Source organism: Oncorhynchus tshawytscha, linkage group LG14 (genome assembly GCF_018296145.1).
Source record: "Oncorhynchus tshawytscha isolate Ot180627B linkage group LG14, Otsh_v2.0, whole genome shotgun sequence".
In the NCBI taxonomy this organism is placed as follows: Eukaryota; Metazoa; Chordata; class Actinopteri; order Salmoniformes; family Salmonidae; genus Oncorhynchus; species Oncorhynchus tshawytscha.
This window is the reverse complement of record NC_056442.1, coordinates 5,644,299-5,662,309: the sequence shown is the minus strand read 5'-3', so window position 1 is coordinate 5,662,309 and position 18,011 is coordinate 5,644,299. Positions and strand designations below refer to the sequence as shown.

The 18,011-nt window shown below is 43.2% G+C and overlaps 2 protein-coding genes across 20 annotated transcripts in view; both read right to left on the bottom strand.

Annotated features, from left to right (window-relative positions):
- The window catches only part of LOC112266423 (mitogen-activated protein kinase kinase kinase kinase 4), a 52,697-nt gene extending 43,713 nt beyond the window's left edge, over positions 1–8,984 (bottom strand). For 9 of the 18 annotated variants that reach the window (XM_042296943.1, XM_042296946.1, XM_042296950.1 and 6 more), the window contains exons 1-2: positions 8,760–8,984; positions 6,203–6,268 (exon numbers count right to left, since the gene is read on the bottom strand). In XM_042296943.1, the coding sequence (XP_042152877.1) occupies positions 6,203–6,268; positions 8,760–8,984 (291 nt within the window). Of the gene's footprint in view, positions 1–6,202; positions 6,269–6,623; positions 7,134–8,759 lie in introns of those variants that run through there. The other 9 variants (XM_042296953.1, XM_024443868.2, XM_024443869.2 and 6 more) reach the window with 2 other exon arrangements.
- Positions 7,743–16,345, bottom strand: LOC112266421 (LON peptidase N-terminal domain and RING finger protein 2). 2 transcript variants are annotated; one of them, XM_024443866.2, is made up of 10 exons: positions 15,312–16,345; positions 13,857–13,975; positions 13,621–13,743; positions 13,150–13,474; positions 12,851–12,968; positions 12,653–12,767; positions 12,407–12,528; positions 12,105–12,263; positions 10,755–11,067; positions 7,743–10,503 (listed from the first exon to the last, which is right to left on the bottom strand). In XM_024443866.2, exons 1-10 carry the CDS (start codon positions 16,009–16,011, stop codon positions 10,303–10,305), a joined length of 2,295 nt encoding a protein of 764 aa, XP_024299634.1. In that variant the 5' UTR covers positions 16,012–16,345; the 3' UTR covers positions 7,743–10,302. The 2 variants fall into 2 exon arrangements, with proteins under 2 accessions (XP_024299634.1, XP_024299635.1); XM_024443867.2 differs by having other exon boundaries at positions 12,851–12,956.
- Between the last annotated feature and the right edge of the window lie 1,666 nt (positions 16,346–18,011).

Here is an 18,011-nt window from a genome sequence, read left to right as displayed (position 1 = left end):
TTTTCTGCGTTTGGTCCGGACTGCGCTCTCACCTGCAGCGAACCGCACCAACGTACAAATTGAATCAGACCAAAAATCACCCTTTTAGAGAGAACCATGCTGCATTGTTTAGTACAGATAAAGTTCACACCAGTCCAAACAAACCAAACTAAATAAGTAAACGGACTAAGGGGGTATACGCACCAGTTTGGGGGGGGGACGCACCAAACCAACTTGGTGTGAAAGCCCTCTTACAGGCTGACTACACCGTTCACGTCGAGTGCGTGAGCATTGCAAAATAAATTTAGAAACCTGTTATTCAATTATTGACCCACACTACTCGCGCCAACGAACGTCTGCGTTGCCACGGGCTAAAATACAAGTCAGTTCTATTTCTGACACATATCGCACTGCAAGTTCTGCCTCTCCCATCTCCTCATTGGTTTATAGAAGCCGGTATCCACGTGCCATCTCCTCATTAGTTATACCCACATGGGTGACGAAATAGGTCAGTGGCGGTAATGCACCTAATTTATGAAGGTTGCCAATCGCAATATAAATTCAAGAGAAGAAAAAGCCTGGAAGGAGTGGAGATGACTAAAAACGATTCGGTTGACCGTTTTGTGTGTGGATTAATTGGTGGAGTAGAGGACCTTGTGCATTTCAGGTAAAGTAACAACTCAATGTTTATATCCCAGGACAAATTAGCTAGCAACAGCAAGCTAGCTAAATAGTACAAATTAGCTAGCAAGTGCAAGCTAGCTAGCTAAATTGCCATAAATGTTTAATGCTTTTCGACCTGTCCCCAAATTAATATAATTGGTTCAGAGTCTGTTTTGATATTTAACCTCTCTATGGTATGTGGGACGCTAGCATCCCGCCTGGCCAACATCCAGTGAGATTGCAGAGTGCCAAATTCAAATAAAGAAATATTCATTATAAAAATTCAGAAAAGATAAACCTATGTAAAATAGTTGTAAAGATTAATTTCTTGTGAATCCAACCACGGTGTCAGATTTTTAAAATGCTTTGTAGCGAAAGCATACCTTACGATTATTTGAGAACATAGCCCAGCAGACAAATCATTAAACAGTAACCAGAGTTACAAGTCAGAAATAATTAGAAAATTAATCACTTACCTTTGATGATCTTCATATGGTTGCACTCAGAAGACATTAATTTATTCAATAAATGTTCCTTTTGTTCGTAAAGTCTCTCTTTATATCCAAAAACCTCAGTTTTGTTCATGCGTTTTCTTCAGTAATCCACAGGCTCAAACGCAGTCACAACAGGCAGAAAAAAAATCCAAATTGTATCCGTAAAGTTCATAGAAACATGTCAAACGATTCTTATATTCAATCGTCAGGTTGTTTTTAGCCTAAATAAATCGATAATATTTCAACCGGACAATAACGTCGTCAATATAAAAGGTAAACAAGAAAGGCACTCTCGGTCGCGCGCATGAAAAAGCTCTGTGACACGGCAGGGTCCACTCATTCAGACTGCTCTTACTCCCTCATTTTTCAGAATACAAGGCTGAAACAATTTCTAAAGACTGTTGACATCTAGTGGAAGGCATAGGAACTGCAATTTGAGTCCTAAGTCAATTGATACTGTAATGGCATTGAATAGAAAACTACAACAACAAAAAAATCCTACTTCCTGAATTGATTTCTCATGTTTTCGCCTGCCAAATCAGTTCTGTTATACTCAGAGACACTATGTTAACAGTTTTGGAAACTTTAGAGTGTTTTCTATCCAAATATATCAATTATATACATATCCTATCTTCTGGTCCTGAGTAGAAGGCTGTTTAATTTGGGCATGCTTTTCATCCAAAATTCCAAAAGCTGCCCCCTACCCTAGAGAAGTTAACCTGTGTGTCGTTATCACATTCGGTGTGGGGGACAAAATAAATGTATGCACGATGGCACACGCTCGCAGCCTGTTTGGGTTCCGTGTTAGTTTCTAACTGAGATTTTCCATCCCTGTCACATATGGAAGCGGTCGCATTAGGCGAGCTGTTTACAACTGTTCACCTGCAAATTGCATTTTGGCAAAAGTTTCAAAATGACATTTTATTTAATCGCTGCTTCATTACAGGAACTGCATGTTCAATAATAGGCTACAGCCTTTTGACTGTAAGACGATAGGCTTGCTATTGTTGCATCTTTCCATTAAGCTCTTCATGAAAAATGTCCTTCCTTGTATGAATACATAGCAGGCTAGTTTCTGTTGAAAAAAATGTAACGTTTGTTGACTGGTTAAAGAGGGTGGGGGGGGGTAAGTCGACAGCAATATTTACCGAAATTTGCATCCCTAGTAAGCATATAAAATGATGTCACCCTTCCCTCGACTGTCAAGCCCACATATTGACAGATAAGACTTCGAAAAGGTCATTCAACTGGTTGGCCAAGTCAATCTAAACCCCCGAGCTACCACTGAGCTTAACAGTAAGATCTAAACCTGGCACGAGCCCCAGACAACAATCACTGACACCTTGCCTCTGCTGCTGCGATTGGCTGCAGGCATTTGAATCCAGAAGAGCCACATCGTGCCGCACAGGGCTGTGATATGGCATTTCAGTTCTTAGAGTGCCTGCAACCCGCTTCTGTCAAAAGCTCCAAATGAAAAGGTCAGTCATTCAGTGAGGTACTGTATGTCATCTGGGCTAGCTGCATCAAACAGGCTGTGGCGTCTGGTTCTGAGATGAACAGTGTCACAAAAATATACCCACAAGGCAAACAGTTTGAAAACAAAAATAACAAACAGAAGGGGACATAGATGAGGTAGTTCCCCCGAAAAACGTCAGCGTTTCAAAACTGTAATTATATGCAAGAAATTGGCTTGGGCCTTCAGAAAAGACGAAATAGACTGCTTGATTGTCTTATTGTGAGAGGTTTGAATGGGTGAAAAACTACTTTGCAAAGAACAAGAAAAAGGCTCACAGAAAGAGATAGAAAGTTGTATTTCCGGAACAGGGCTAGTTGATTATTCAGCATTTGAGACCCGACTGATAAACACATCCTTTCAGTGGATCTGGTGGTGGTTCCCAAAGAGAGCCAGAGACAAAACCAGCTTTGTAATGAAGCTGCCTGGCCATGTAGGCTCTGTCTGGGGCCCAGGACAGCTGCCCCTCCTCCTCCAGTTCCAGCTAGCACCCCTCAGTCAGACCACACGCTCACTCGTCTGTCTGATAGTTAACTAACAGTGTTACTGCACTGACCTGGCATTGGTGTCAGGCAGCTGATGGAGGTAGGGGAAAACACACATACATACACACATATATATATATACACACAAAAGTATGTGGACAAACTTTAAAATGAGTGGATTTGTACATTTCAGCCACACCAGTTGCTGACAGGTATATATAAAATCAAGCACACATCCATGCAATCTCCATAGATAAAAACTGTTATTCTACTGCCCTTATTGAAGAGCTCAGGTGACTTTTAACGTGGCATCATCATAGGATGCCACCTTTCCAACAAGTTAGTTTGTCAAATTTCTGCCCTGCTAGAGCTCCCCCGGTCAAGTGTAAGTGCTGTTATTGTGAAGGCAAAACAGCTCAAGCCGCAAAGTGGTAGGCCACACAATCTCACAGAACGGGACCGTCGAGTGCGGAAGTGCATAAAAATTGGTCGACCCTCAGTTGCGAAACTCACTACCATGTTCCAAACTGCCCCTGGGGGCAACGTCAGCACAAGAACTGTTCGTCGGGAGTGTCATGAAATGGGATTCCATGGCCGAGCAGTCACACACAAGCCTAAGATCATCATGCGCAACGCCAAGCTTTGGCTGGAGTGGTGTAAAGCTTGCCTCCATTGGACTCAGGAGCAGTGGAAACACGTTCTCTGAAATGATGAATCACGCTTCACCATCTGGCAGTCCCGATGGACAAATCTGGGTTTGGCGGATACCAGGAGAACGCTACCTACCCCAATGCAGTGCCACCTGTAAAGTTTGGTGGAAGAGCAAAAACGGTCTGGGGGTGTTTTTCATGGTTTGGGCTAAACCCCTTAGTTCCAACGAAGGAAAATATTAACGCTAGAGCATACAATGACATTCTAGACAATTCTGTGCTTCCAATTCTGTGGCAACAGTTTGGGGGAGGCTCTTTTCTGTTTCAGCATGACAATGTCTCCATGCACAAAGCGAGGTCCATACAGAAATGGTTGGCCGGGATCGGTGTGGAAGAACTTGACTGGCCTGCACAGAGCCCTGACCTCAACCCCATCGAACACCTTTGGGAACGCTGACTGCGAGCCAAACTTAATCGCCCATCATCAGTGCCCGACATCACTAATGCTCTCGTGGCTGAATAGAAGCAAGTCCCAGCCGCAATGTTCCAACATCTAGTGAAAAGCCTTCCCAGAAAAGTGGAGGCTGTTATAGCAGAAAACAGGGTACCAACTCCATATTAATGGCCATTATTTTGCAACGAGATGTTCAACGAGCAGGTGTCCACATACACTACAGGTGTATGTGTAGTGTAGTGTACATAACTGGGCTACATATGAGCCTAGATATAACCTGCAGTTCACAGTACAGTCTCACTAGAGGAATGGGAATAATTGATTGAAACAAACTGCCTTTACTTGGCATGACAATTATGTAGGTTATTAGTTGGCATACAGTAAACCTCTGACATCCAATGGCTTTGGGACTGTCTGTTGTGAAAATGTACAGCAAACCAGAGCATGTCGACCTAACTGTGTGCAGAACAGAAAATGAAGACGTATGAATTTCAGGATAAAAATATTACCCCCTGGTTCTCCATCTTTCAAACCAGCTGCAACAGACAAGTTGGCTTTACTTGGAATCATTAGACCAAGGATGTCCTCCATTTTGCGGAACTAAACGGGCACATACACAGCCAGCCCGGGGCCCTTTTGCAGGACGTCCATTCTATTCCGTGCAGTGTGGAAGAATGGCTCAGGCTCTGCCTGACTATAAATAGAGAAAGATAGCATAAGGCCCATATGAGCCTTTGATGTAAACGTTTTAACGCACCAATTCCAATAAACTCTAGTCAATCATTGTGAAATTTAGAAAGAGCCGTAAAGAGATTGAGAGTAAGTAACAAAAACCTCAAAGTAAATAATTCTCTCCACATAGACCCATGAAGCCATCTGTTCATGGAAGGAAGATGTTTGCTAGCAAGTTTCCATTACAAACGGGGTCACATGACCAAAAGAAAACAGCATTGGTCTTTAAAGCCCTCTGTTCCACGGGGTTGGATCAGATGAATGGTCCTGCTTTTCCGTTTGAACATCCAGACTACCACTGTTGATTCTCCTCAGTCAGGAGTCCAGACTACCCTGCTCCTGATAGTTAAGAGAATAGCCCCAGGACACAGCACTGCTGCAGCCCCTGTGAACCACCCTGCTTAGCCTGACTGTTTGAAAGGAGAGGTTAAATACAGACCAGACCTTCCAATGGAAATGAGGGTACAGGAAGAGAGGTAGGTCACCAATAGTGGGTCAGACTCATCCTCAAAATCCAAGAGAAGGAACCCACCAAATTCTCCAAAAAGGTACAGTTCAACAATCACTATGATCATTTTCACAGAGAAACATGACACCAAGAAACAGATGGTTGAGAGAGGGGGGGAAAGCCTGCTGTGTAACACATGATATTATACTTAACCAAATTGTCTATGAAGCAAGTCCTAGTCTGGATCATCAGGAAGCAGTAGTCGATTCCCTTTCCCCCTCTCTCCGCAGCAGGATGTGATGTAGGACATGTGCTGCACTTTAAAAACACTCACTGCAACACCCTGTCTGCAAACCCAGTTGCCATTTACTTCTAAATATTCATGGAAATTAACAGAAAAAAAGTCAACTTCAGAAACAAATCAACTGAGCGTTAAAGGCCTAACCTGGGTAGAAGATGAGAAACAGAGGAGCTTGGGTTAATGGAGTGGTGCATGGATTGATCGCAAGCTACCTTCCATATTTCACCAAATATGTTTTTACAAGCAATAATACACAGAGGGACATCACCTTTACCAATCCAACCAGGGATGTTTGGGGTGCAATGGCAAACATCCTGACGAGACATCTTGACATGAATCTATTCCATCACACAAGCATGACATCTGGATGATTTCGATGATCAATGCCAAAACTGCATCAATGTAACGTTAGCTATTTAGTGTCAGAAATCAGTATCGAAGATTAGGCCACAGACGAAGAAAATAATATATATTGGAACAAACCTTGTATACTTGTCCATAGGTGCCATTTCCGACCACTTCCACCAATTCAAAAATCCCTGCTGGATCCTGAAACGAGTCAAAGATATATTTTTTTTTACACAACCATTAAAAAAAATTGAAAATGCTTTTGAATAATTGTTGCAAAAATGTGACCTAGATGAACGCAGCTGTTGCGCCCTGATCTCCACAACCGTCCAAATGCATTTCGAACAAAGGAAAGTCAGGCAGCACGACAGCTTTCTCTCGATCCGAATAATAAATAAGCCTCCCAGAAATGGTAACCCCGAAAATGTCTCCATATTTTATTGGGTAAAACTGTTCGCATTGTTTTATATAACGTTAACTCGCTGTAGTGGAATAGAATAAATCTGGGGGTAGCCTCATCTTTAAATAAAAGACACTGCCCTTGTCCACCACTCACCCGCAATGAAGCCAGGTCTATTTCGACCAGACTTTTAGCCGGAGAGTCGTTCGCCATCTTTTAAATATAAACCGATCCTTCCTTCGCGTTGTGGAATCTTTGACTTGGTATCATTTGCGGCGCATCCTTGTAGAAAAATAACCCCTCGAGTATTCCTCTTTGTGGTCCGCTACTGTTGTCGAGGACACTAGGCTACTCCATGTTGAGGTGGCAGCTCGGCCCTTCGCTCGCTCAACTCCCAGTTCTGCTCCTCCTCGCTCCCTGGCTAGTGAGAACCGCACAAACACAGGAAGCCGGTCGGGAATCAGAGGGGCAGGGCCTTGATGCAATAACCGGGGAGTGGGTGATTAATCAATAAAGAAATAGCGATACAAAGCTATTTCTATTCTTCTCTGCCTCATCTAGGCCCTAAAAAAACTAAACGACTTTTTCATGTAAAAACGAAGGATGTCTGTACAGAATAGGTGCGAGAGAAAAGGCGAGGCAGGCCTCTATCGCACAGAATCATGGACATGCGCACGTGAGCCATCGGTGTCAATATTCGTAATCATGGGTGTGGCAAGGGAACGATCGAACGAGCCTGAGCGGAGCGTGAACTGAAAAGTCATTATTTGCTATGTATGTGCTACCGCATTAGGCTACCCTCATTGAGAGGCGTTCATACATTGTCGTTTGAGCTCCATGTGCTGTCCCCCATGATAAATAATGATCTATATTTAGTTATTAGGAAAGGTACAGCGGACACACTGCTCACTGTGTACTATTAGGGGAGTCTCGACCCCTCATCCTAAAGCAGTACCCCAGGGTGATATTTCCCCTACCTGCTTCCTTTGCTCACTTCCCTTTCTCGTCATTACTGATTTGTATACAGCTGATCCTGTCTCAGTCAATGGGCATCTGGTCAAAGACCCCCTGATATTAGCCACATATTCAGACACCTTTCTATGGTTGCCCCGTGCTTCATAACATCAGTGTGGTGGTAACTCACACATGGAACCTGTTCTTTCCTACTATAGATCATGTACAAAATGACAAGCAACAACGTTTCTTGTGAAGGAGCCGTCCTAACCCCATGCACATCAAGGGGTTAAATAATAATAACTGGACAGATAAAAATGCTCATAATTCAATAAATATTTATTAGGCTATAAAACAGATGGTTCAAAGAGACCATGCTAAAAAGTTATTAAAACAACAACCCCCCCCCAACCAAAAAAAACCTTTCCTGCAGATCATTATTTTCCCACTGTTCAAATAGACCCCCTTTCAAGACACAAACCGTGGCCTGACTGTTGAGGATGACGTTGATGGTAAACGTATAACTATATCGAATGGTTTGAATAATACAAGTTTTGGGCCTAATGAACACACAAGTAACAAAATCATACATTTAAAAGGTATAAGTTAAGATTCATTGAATGCAATTTTCACATTCGTGTGACCAAAAATGTAGTGACGAGCAATTTCTGCAAATGTGTCTGGCACACAGGAGGTTGGTGGCACCTTTACTGGGGAGGACGGGCTCATGGTAATGGCTGGAACGGAATCAGTGGAATGGTATCAAATACATCAAACATGGTTTGCAGCCATTCCATTCGCGCCGTTCCAGTCATTATTTGGAGCCGTCCTCCTCTCAGCAGCCTCCACTGGTCTGGGAGAATGATGGCGTGTGTGTTTATCAAGAGTGTTTGGAAATGAATCAATTCTGGAGAATCCAGATCCTTCCAACATGGTGATGACGGAGCACGGAGGTGACTCATTTTCTACAAATATGACATGTCGTCTTCGGTTCTGACTTCTAAGTAACCCAAATTACTCACCTAGCTGCTTCTCCAAGATCTGACTGTGTGGGTGAGATATGCCAAGTCACAGAAGCTTTTAATGTGGTGACCACACAGTACACCAGTCCTTACCATTTGGAATATATTCTGGAGAATCCAGATCCTTCCAACATGGTGATGACGGAGCACGGAGGTGACTCATTGTCTACAAATATGACATGTCGTCTTCGGTTCTGACTTCTAAGTAACCCAAATTACTCACCTAGCTGCTTCTCCAAGATCTGACTGTGTGGGTGAGATATGCCAAGTCACAGAAGCTTTTAATGTGGTGACCACACAGTACACCAGTCCTTACCATTTGGAATATGGCATATGTTGTGCCTTTGCCCAGGCCTCTTGACAACCTCTGGTTGTGGGGGGAAAGAGACCCACTGTGCGATTTTGGAATAGACTCATGTAGATGACTATGAAGGCGAGTGTCTATGCATGCCTCACAGAAGCACATTGGGAAAAAACACCACTTGGCCTCATTGTTACTGTAAAAAAACAAAAATGTTACTGTACAGCACATCAAACTCATTCCGCAGAGTGTCTGAAGCTTTTCACTCCACCCTTGTACTTGATTGATGAATTAAGGTCACTAATTAGCAAGGAGCTCCCCTCACCTGGTTGTGTAGGTCTTAATTGAAAGGAGAAAAGAAAAAAAATGCAATCACTTGGCCCTCTGTGGAATGAGTTCGACACCCCTGCTGTACAGCATCCAGTGATGAACATTCCCTTATGGGACTTCAACCTGGGACCAGTCTGGCTAGATCAGAACACAGCAGTGTTGCTGGGAAAACACACCATGGAGAGAATGAAAACATTAGTTCCGATGTGGAATTGAGCGAGCTGAAAATCATTGGTTAATTAATCAAGATGGTTGACGAGCTTTGAAGCCACTTATAAAGACGTGATTTAGGCTTACTATATTTAATAAAGCTTTGATTCATTTAACTAAACTAGGCTGTTGAATGACAGGAGTGTTGTCCTACTGTCCATTGTTTTTGTGACAGAGAGGAAAGGGGCGGATCTGTCCTCCGCAAAAAACACCTGTTCAAATGTAGGGTTGTCTGCACTGATCCTCTTTGCTCACACTTACTGCCACCCTGTGGATATTTGATGCTACTACAATGTCTGTGCTGCTATTTTTCACTTGCTTGCATCAAGCGCTCCCTCCTGACATGATTACCAACATACAGTAGAACATATTGTTCCAGTAAGTGATGGTGTGCATTATATTCATTATGTCCCATAGAAAAATGCTACATTTCTGTACATGAAAATTGGCTTCACATGACAAATAGTAGAAAAAAAACACATTGCAAAAAATAATTTAAGGCCTCATTTGTACACAGACCAACAATAAAACAAGAACAAAATAAACCTAATGTACCACACATGACAAATCTGGACTTAATGAAATTGACCCAAAGATATGTGCGCAAACCTGACACACATTTATGTGTTTTGGTTGGGTAGGGCTAGTCCATCGATCCTTTTTGTAAGACTTAAGTAGAACCCATTCCTGAGATCATGAACAACACTGCTGAATCATTCCCACTGTTGAAACTCTTTATCTGAGGCTAGAGCTTCAGAGGAAAATGGAGTATCCTCTCCCTTCTTCTCCAGGGCCCAGTTTTCCAAAAATTATCTATCCGGATTTCATCGATCAGATAGGATTAAATGCATAGAAATATAATGAATAGAACAGAAAAATAACTGACTTCAACGGGGACTCCCGTTCTATTCATTATATTTCCATGCATTTAATCAGAGCCGATAGGTAACTTTTGACAATCTGGATTTCTCCTAACCGGGCCCAGATTATTCTAAATTGATCACCTCTCGGGGGGCCACTACAGTGATGATGAGGCTGCCGCTGCTGAAGATGGTCGCCGCGGTGGAGGGTGTTTGCGTGTGACGAGGCTGAGCACGCGGCGGGTAGTGCTGAGGCGCTCTCGGAGGGTGGTCATGGCCAGGATGCTTAGCTGGGCTCTCTTCTCCAGGGGAAGTACCGCCAGCAGCCACCAACACCATGCAGGACCACTGGCACCCCCCTGAGAACCCAGAGGCAGAGTGTTAGTTAGTGAAGACAGGACACAGAATTATTCCATATCACAACCAAAAAGTGTCTATGGCCAAGATTGCACAGTTTAATCAGCTTTCATAAAGGTCAATTCTTAGAGGAACCGATATGGGTATTTAGATTTAGCTGGGTGGCTCTATAGGGTCAAAGTTTCTCCTGACCAGGCAACGAAACCAGGGAAAACTTGAGTTCTACTGTCCGTATCTGCTGACTTTATCTTACCTGTATGTCAGGGTCTTTGTCAGGCAGCTGTCCAAAGTGGCTGACGATCTGGTTCTTCATGTTGTCTTTGAGGGAGGTGAACCAGGTGCTGGCCTGCTCGTACACACAGTCATGCAGCTTCTGCAGCTCCGCCAGCTCCTCTCCCTCCACCTTCTGGTCCTCCAGGTGCTCTATCTTGGCTGTGTTGTAGCCGTCGCGGTGGCCGTGGCTCAGCACTCTGAAGCGGGACACTCCGACCGTGTCGACCACCGAGCGCCCGTCTGCTTGGAACTTCACGTCTTTCACCTCCAACATACAGCCGTAGTCTGCGAAGCTGTGGCCAGGGAAACGCAGGGTATACACATGTAGGATCTTATTGTGAGCCAGTTTGCTACAGCAGAACAATTATTCTGCAGCAACTGGAAATGTGAATTATTATGTGGATTATAATTCATGGACATTTCTGTAGGGGTTGATAAGCTTTTTCATTGGGGCAAATCAAGTCGAATTTACAAGCTTTAGAAACATTTTTAAAACTCAAAATGCACTACAAGTTTGCATTTCCTGCCGTGCAGGGAAATTCTCTGCAACAAAAGAGAGTAATCAAATTAAGATCCTACATCTGTATTAGCCATTTGCTCACATGAATCTGTTGGGGTGAAAGTGTGAGGGATAGGCTAGTGTAGTGGAGGTAGTTCACAGGGCTACGCCTGTGAGGATGAGTAACTATGATGAAAACCTGTTAGCACTCAGATAAAATGTCTAGGGTAGGTTTTAATTCAGTGGGCTAACATGGTCTTGAATTGAGTCGCAAATACAGGTTTGCTACCCTTTTGGTTAAACTAGTGTCAAGGTGTTTTGATGGCTGTGTGTGCACAGGTTAAACTAGTGTCAAAGGGATTTGATGGCTGTGTGGGCACAGGTTAAACTAGTGTCAAAGTGATTTGATGGCTGTGTGGGCACAGGTTAAACTAGTGTCAAAGTGTTTTGATGGCTGTGTGGGCACAGGTTAAACTAGTGTCAAAGTGTTTTGATGGCTGTGTGGGCACAGGTTAAACTAGTGTCAAAGTGATTTGATGGCTGTGTGGGCACAGGTTAAACTAGTGTCAAAGTGTTTTGATGGCTGTGTGGGCACAGGTTAAACTAGTGTCAAAGTGTTTTGATGGCTGTGTGGGCACAGGTTAAACTAGTGTCAAAGTGATTTGATGGCTGTGTGGGCACAGGTTAAACTAGTGTCAAAGTGTTTTGATGGCTGTGTGGGCACAGGTTAAACTAGTGTCAAAGTGTTTTGATGGCTGTGTGGGCACAGGTTAAACTAGTGTCAAAGTGTTTTGATGGCTGTGTGGGCACAGGTGTAAAACCTCCACTCACCCTTTGATGTCGTCAGCAATGCACATTCCAAACTGCTTGGTTCCCGTCTCCATAGAGCGTCGGATCATCAGCCTATAACACGGCTCGAAGACTTGCAAGGGACAGGGAATTGTGGGAAATGCCATGGTGCAGATGAAGATGGGCACTTCCTGGGCCAAGCTGCAGAGAGAATAAAATGTGGGTTAAACCACAAAATATGATATTCTGCCCAAATAATATTGTATCATAGGATTCTAAAACATTGTCAGACATTGTGTTTTGAGAAGGGGTTAGGGGCTGAAATGTGATGAGGCCTGACTCACTTTGACAGCTCTGCCATTTCTTCCTGGTACACCTTGCTCCTCTCAGCCAGCTCCTCAGACAGGTAGCGCTGCAGCACCTCCTCCATCAGCAGGGTCTTATGGTACCCTCTAGTGGCCAGGTACTGCAATTACAACAAATTCAATCAGATACAAGGGGAATTTTGGTCATTTTGGTCATTTTGTCTTTCAGTAATTGATATTCATTTCCAATAGTAGTGAAGACAGGTCTGTGTGGTGGCTATTTACCTCTGTAATGTTCTCTTTACACAGGGGGCAGTTGGGGTTGTGGTCCAGACAGCGCTCAAGACACTTCATACAGAAGGTGTGTCCACAGGGGGTGGTGACTGGCTCGTAGAACAGCCTGGAGAAAACGCATGGGGGGGTTAATAACTACGTAGGGAGAACTGGACCTACAGACAGGGTGTGTGTGTGTGTTTGACTTACCTCATACAAACAGAGCAGTCCATGTCAGAGCTATCCAGGAGCTGAGGGGACACCTCTCTCCTCTCACTGCAACAAGCAGCAGGCATCTGGGATGAGCTTGACTCATCTGAACACAAGACTCAAAACAAATACATTTACATTATATTATTGCTGAGGTTTCTATATGTTTATAATGATTGCATTCACACAACAGTAAGATACTTTGCAATATTTTTGTTCACTAGTATTACTTTTTTTTTTTAAATCGCCTTTTTGGCAACAATAAATATTTGCCCATTGGAATGGGAGGGGTTGGGTACCTTTTCTGGGCAGCTTGTTGGGGGGTGCAGAGCCTAGGGGTTCGTCTGAGAACTTCCTCTTTAGGCCAGGGGGGAGAGGTAAGGCAGCCACAACAGAAGCCAGGGTCTTGGAGTCCTCACATGAGGACTTGGTCTCTGCTCCAGTGTCAGACAAACTGTCTCTACGGCCAGTAGGGGTTTGGCTCCATCTACGAGGGGTGGAATGGAGGGAGTCGAGGAGATGGGAGGCTGGTTTGAGGTGGGAGGCGGGGCCTGTTGGGTGGGGGCGAAGTGATGACGTGGGGAGACCGTCTGCCTTGAACGTGGAGAACATCTCACTCAGCATCTACAGGGGGGAAAGAGACATAAGACAGTGACTAGCAGTCATCGCAGTCAATCGGGCACACAAGTAGTTGCGTAACTGGTTAGGGGAACTAACTAATTCAATTGAATACAACTTCAATGCTATAGAAACACAGTGGAGTTGCTTAACTTTTGCGTTTCCAGCTTGACTGAGGTCCAGTCTGGCTTCAGAGCCAGACAGTAGAAGTATTCTTGCAGGGCCTCTTCATTATAACCGGCTTTGTTCAGAGCCAGGGCCTTCACGTAGTGAGCCTGAGAACACAAACACACAAAACCCCAAGTACCACAATGTCTTTCAGGTTCATTTACACAAAACAATTTGGGTAAATGTGTTAATGTCAGGAAACAGTTGCGTGTTTTCGTACCTTGGGAGAGAGGGGCGTCAGTCGACACATGGCGTCCCCATCCTGTAGGGCCTGTCTGAAGTTGTTCATCGCCAGATGCAGCTCTGCCCGTCGGCCCAGCAGCCCACACATATAGGGGGCTGTGCAGAGAGAACATGAAACAAACATTAGTTAATAGTCAGATTCAGTTTAAGTTATTCACATGTCTCCAGCACCCTCCATTGCTCGTGTTCGTTGTGTCGACGTCTTAAAACCAGTATAAAACCAGGTTGTATGGGTTTGAAGACCGTTAATTGTGAGTTTGTCGTTGATATGTCATTACTTAACAGCTATAACTGTATTCATAACACTTTTACAACCCCCCTGAGAGGGTAATGGGGGTAATGTGTTACAAGCTGTATGTCGGGCAGAATATTATTTCAGAAGATCCAGGTCATATGGAACTAGTTCTGGGCTAGGTCATGAGTTGAAGCTGTTCCACCATTCCTGCCCTCAGAACGTGGCATACCTCTATCCTATTACCTTGTAGGCTGAGGCCTACGTTACTGTTGGGTAGAGATTAGAGAAAGGAGTGTCACTTCTCAACGCCCTGTCATTAAATGTTTTGTGTGTGTCAAGACAAAAATGTCTGCCTGTGTCTAACACCACAATGCATTTGTCTATGCAACGCCTGACTTATTTGGAAACCATAGCTACCCATGCAGGAAATAAAAAGGTAGAAGCTTCCTTTCTGCCTACTCTGATCCCTAGAGTTCCCTCAAACTCCACAGGCATTTCTCTACAAACCAGGTCAGTTCAAATCATGAATCTTCTGGCTGTGCTATTATGGCAAAAGTGCATGACTTTACTTACACAACTCATGCCTTAGCTGAACTTGTCATCATGGTGTGATGATGCTAATATATCCCAACCTCTATCTGGTATAGTTTGTGTTATGAACGTGGCACAGGTGGTAACTTAACCCGTAACCACTGGTTGGTTCCCTCACCCAATCACTACACTGGTGGCAGTGATGGGATAATCCCTGCAGACCAGGGCTGTTCGCCTTCCATCAGTGATGTCAATAACATGGCTTTGACCTTATGGGTTGACAGAACCTATTACAAACCTATGCACGTCACAGAAGTGGGTTACGGGCTTTTATTTCAATGTGCACAGAAAGATCATGCAAAAAGAATGATGATGTAATGTTATAGGGACAATCTTCAGTTGCTACATTCATTTTTGGACATAAAATGTATGTTATGTACCCATTGATTCTTAAAGAATATAACTAAAATGGCTCATGAGCTTAGTTCAATAGTTAGCAGAACCCAAAATGCAAGCTTATTTTACTGCAATGTTAGTTATGTCTTATGAATTTGAGTGATTACATTTCTCCAGCCCCATCCCTCAGCTTTTTACTAAAACAGTGTGGCTGAATACGCGTTTGTCTCACCTGCGGATATCCCCTTTAAAATACGTTTTTAATATTACCTTTTTCAAGAGCGTAGTTGTATTTTTCAAGTGCGTTGATAAAGTCCTGTTCGTTCCGCATTCTATCCCCTTCAAGCCAGCATCGTCTTGCTTCACTCTCTGCACAAAACCATTTACCCAACAGCCCACTGAGTACTACATTCACTTTAAACCCGATTGGCTTTAATTCTCGATTTGTTTCGTTCAGTTTGTAACGACAGAATTCACATTCTTTGACACCGTCATCCTCAATGCATGGTTTGCAGAATGTATGGCCGCATTCCAAAGTTGTTGGCTCGATTAACAAGCACTTGCAAAGCCGACATGAGAACAGGTCCAACGAATGCTCATCCTCGGAAACCCCATCGGAGTCTGCGCATTCTTTTAGGCATTCTTTTACGCGCAAAGTGTGCGCAATACAGTCAACGAGAGAACCTAGTTCGTTTGGTCGTAACCTGTCCAAGTTGGCGGCGGTGCAGTATGAATCCAGAGCCTCCGCTGTCCGCCCTGCACGGCTGAGAGCATCCGCATTCAGAAGGCAGAGGCTCCGGTCCGGTTGTCGGAGGTCCGCCAGCTGGGAGCCGTATATCTCAGCAAGGAGGTTGAAGTCCCCAGCACGGAAGGCTTCCCGTGCAACTGCCAGCATTTCTGGACTCAAGCCCGCAGCAGCAGTATTGTCGTGGATAAAATAATCCAAGTGGTTTTCCAAACGAACATCCATATCAGTGAAGTCTATAACATCTATGTACAACAAATGTGTGCATTCAGATAAAATAAATGAATTGGTGAATAGAGACAGACCGAGAATTGACTTCGTCCAAAATCACTGGTTGCTTTTTATGAAACCTGCTACACCGAAAGTTTGTATAACCTCCTGAATTAAATTACGCGCGATTGGAGAGCCATTCTAAATGCATTTTGGGCTTCAAATTAATCAACGCAAAATAAATCAATAAAATAACACCCATAAATTGCAAAGGTAGACGGTCACCGTTAACCTAATTGTACTGTGAACTAGGTGAATGCGCTGCGTTTGGTAATGGCACGTGACTTCAAGGGAGCGACCCCATTGGTGTGTTATGGTTCTTTTTTGTGTTATGTGGTTCGTTTTATAATGGACAGGAGGTTGTGTAAGTGAACATTTCTGATGAATGGAAAAGGTCCGTTTCTTGGAGATTATGACATGGATACATCTACCTAGGATACAGTTCCTTATTTCTAGAGTCGAGCCGTATAATGCAAAGGGTCTATATTTGTTCGAAGTAGCTTACAAAGCCTTGATCAAGATGATTTAAAAAAATTGTAAGCCATTTTTTTTTTTTACAGACGAGAAATAGTGGGTCACTGAAAGTTTATAGACTAAACATAATGTTATTTATTTATCAGACGTCATTATTAATGAAAAAAATACCCTTTGCTATTGATAGGCTAATGACAGTTACTGCGTTTGCCAAAGCTTAACTCAAATCTAATTGTATTGTTCACATGGACATATTTAGCATATGCTATTGCGGGTGCAGCGAAATGCTTGTGTTCCTAGCTCCAACAGTGCAGTAGTATCTATCAATTCACAACAATACACACAAATCTAAAATTAAAATAATGTCATTAAGAAATACATCGATATTAGGACGAGCAATGTTGGAGTGGCATTGACTAAAATACAATAGAATACAGTATATACATATAAAATAAGTAAAACAGTATGTAAACATTATTAATGCGACTAGTGTTCCATTATTAAAGTGACCAGTGAGTCCATGTCATTGTACATAGGGCAGCAGCCTCTAAGGTGCAGAGTTGAGTAACCGGGTGGTAGACGGCTAGATAAAGGGGAACACCAGTGTCTACATATTGGATGCTGTTATGTTATTTATTATTTTCATTAAACTTATATTCATACAAGTTATTTTCTAAAAATAGATCTATTTAAGATAAGGATTACTTTATTGGTCCATTTACGATCTGAGCACCTGAGATTTTTGTGTTTCATATCCCATTCTCCCCGGAAGTCAAACACATACTTTTTTTGCACTAAATCTTGCACTGACTATGCGCACACACACCAGACTCTACCCACACAACACGTGTACGTACACTGACATCCCAACATACACACATCACGCGCAGACATGCATACTGACGCCCCACAACACCCATTGACACTCACCACCTACGCTGCTGCTACTGTCTATTATCTATCCGGTTACCTAGTCACTTTACCCCCTACGTATATGTTCATAGCTACCTCGATTACCTTGTACCCCTGCACATCGACTCAGTACTGGTACTCTTTGTATTTAGCCATGATACTTTTACTTGTTGTTATTCACTGTGTATTTATTCCTCATGTCACTATTTCTATACATAGGTATGTTTTTACCTTTATCTTAACTCTGCATTGCTGGAAAAGGACCCGTAAGTAAGCATTTCACTGTTAGTCTACAGTTGTTTAAGAAGCATGTGACAAATACAATTTTATTTGACATACAGTACAGTACGTACATACATACATACATACATATGTACACACAGGTAACTGCCAAAATAAAGGAAATACTTGAGTAAATGAGGGACACAAAGTATATTTAAAGCAGGTGCTTCCACACAGGTGTGGTTTCTGTGTATACACAGTTACAGTTGAAGTCAGAAGTTTACATACACCTTAGCCAAATACATTTAAACTCAGTTTTTCACAATTCCTGACATTTAATACTAGAT

What these genes read in the sequence shown, in the direction of transcription:
- LOC112266421 (XM_024443866.2), bottom strand. Translation starts at nt 16,011, where the DNA reads ATGGATGTTCGTTTGGAAAACCACTTGGATTATTTTATCCACGACAAT. An exon ending in CAACAAGCTGCCCAGAAAAG is followed by an intron (nt 12,969 to 13,149) that starts GTACCCAACCCC and finishes ATTTGTTTTGAG; the next exon opens with TCTTGTGTTCAGATGAGTCA. An exon ending in ACAAAGACCCTGACATACAG is followed by an intron (nt 10,504 to 10,754) that starts GTAAGATAAAGT and finishes CTGGGTTCTCAG; the next exon opens with GGGGGTGCCAGTGGTCCTGC.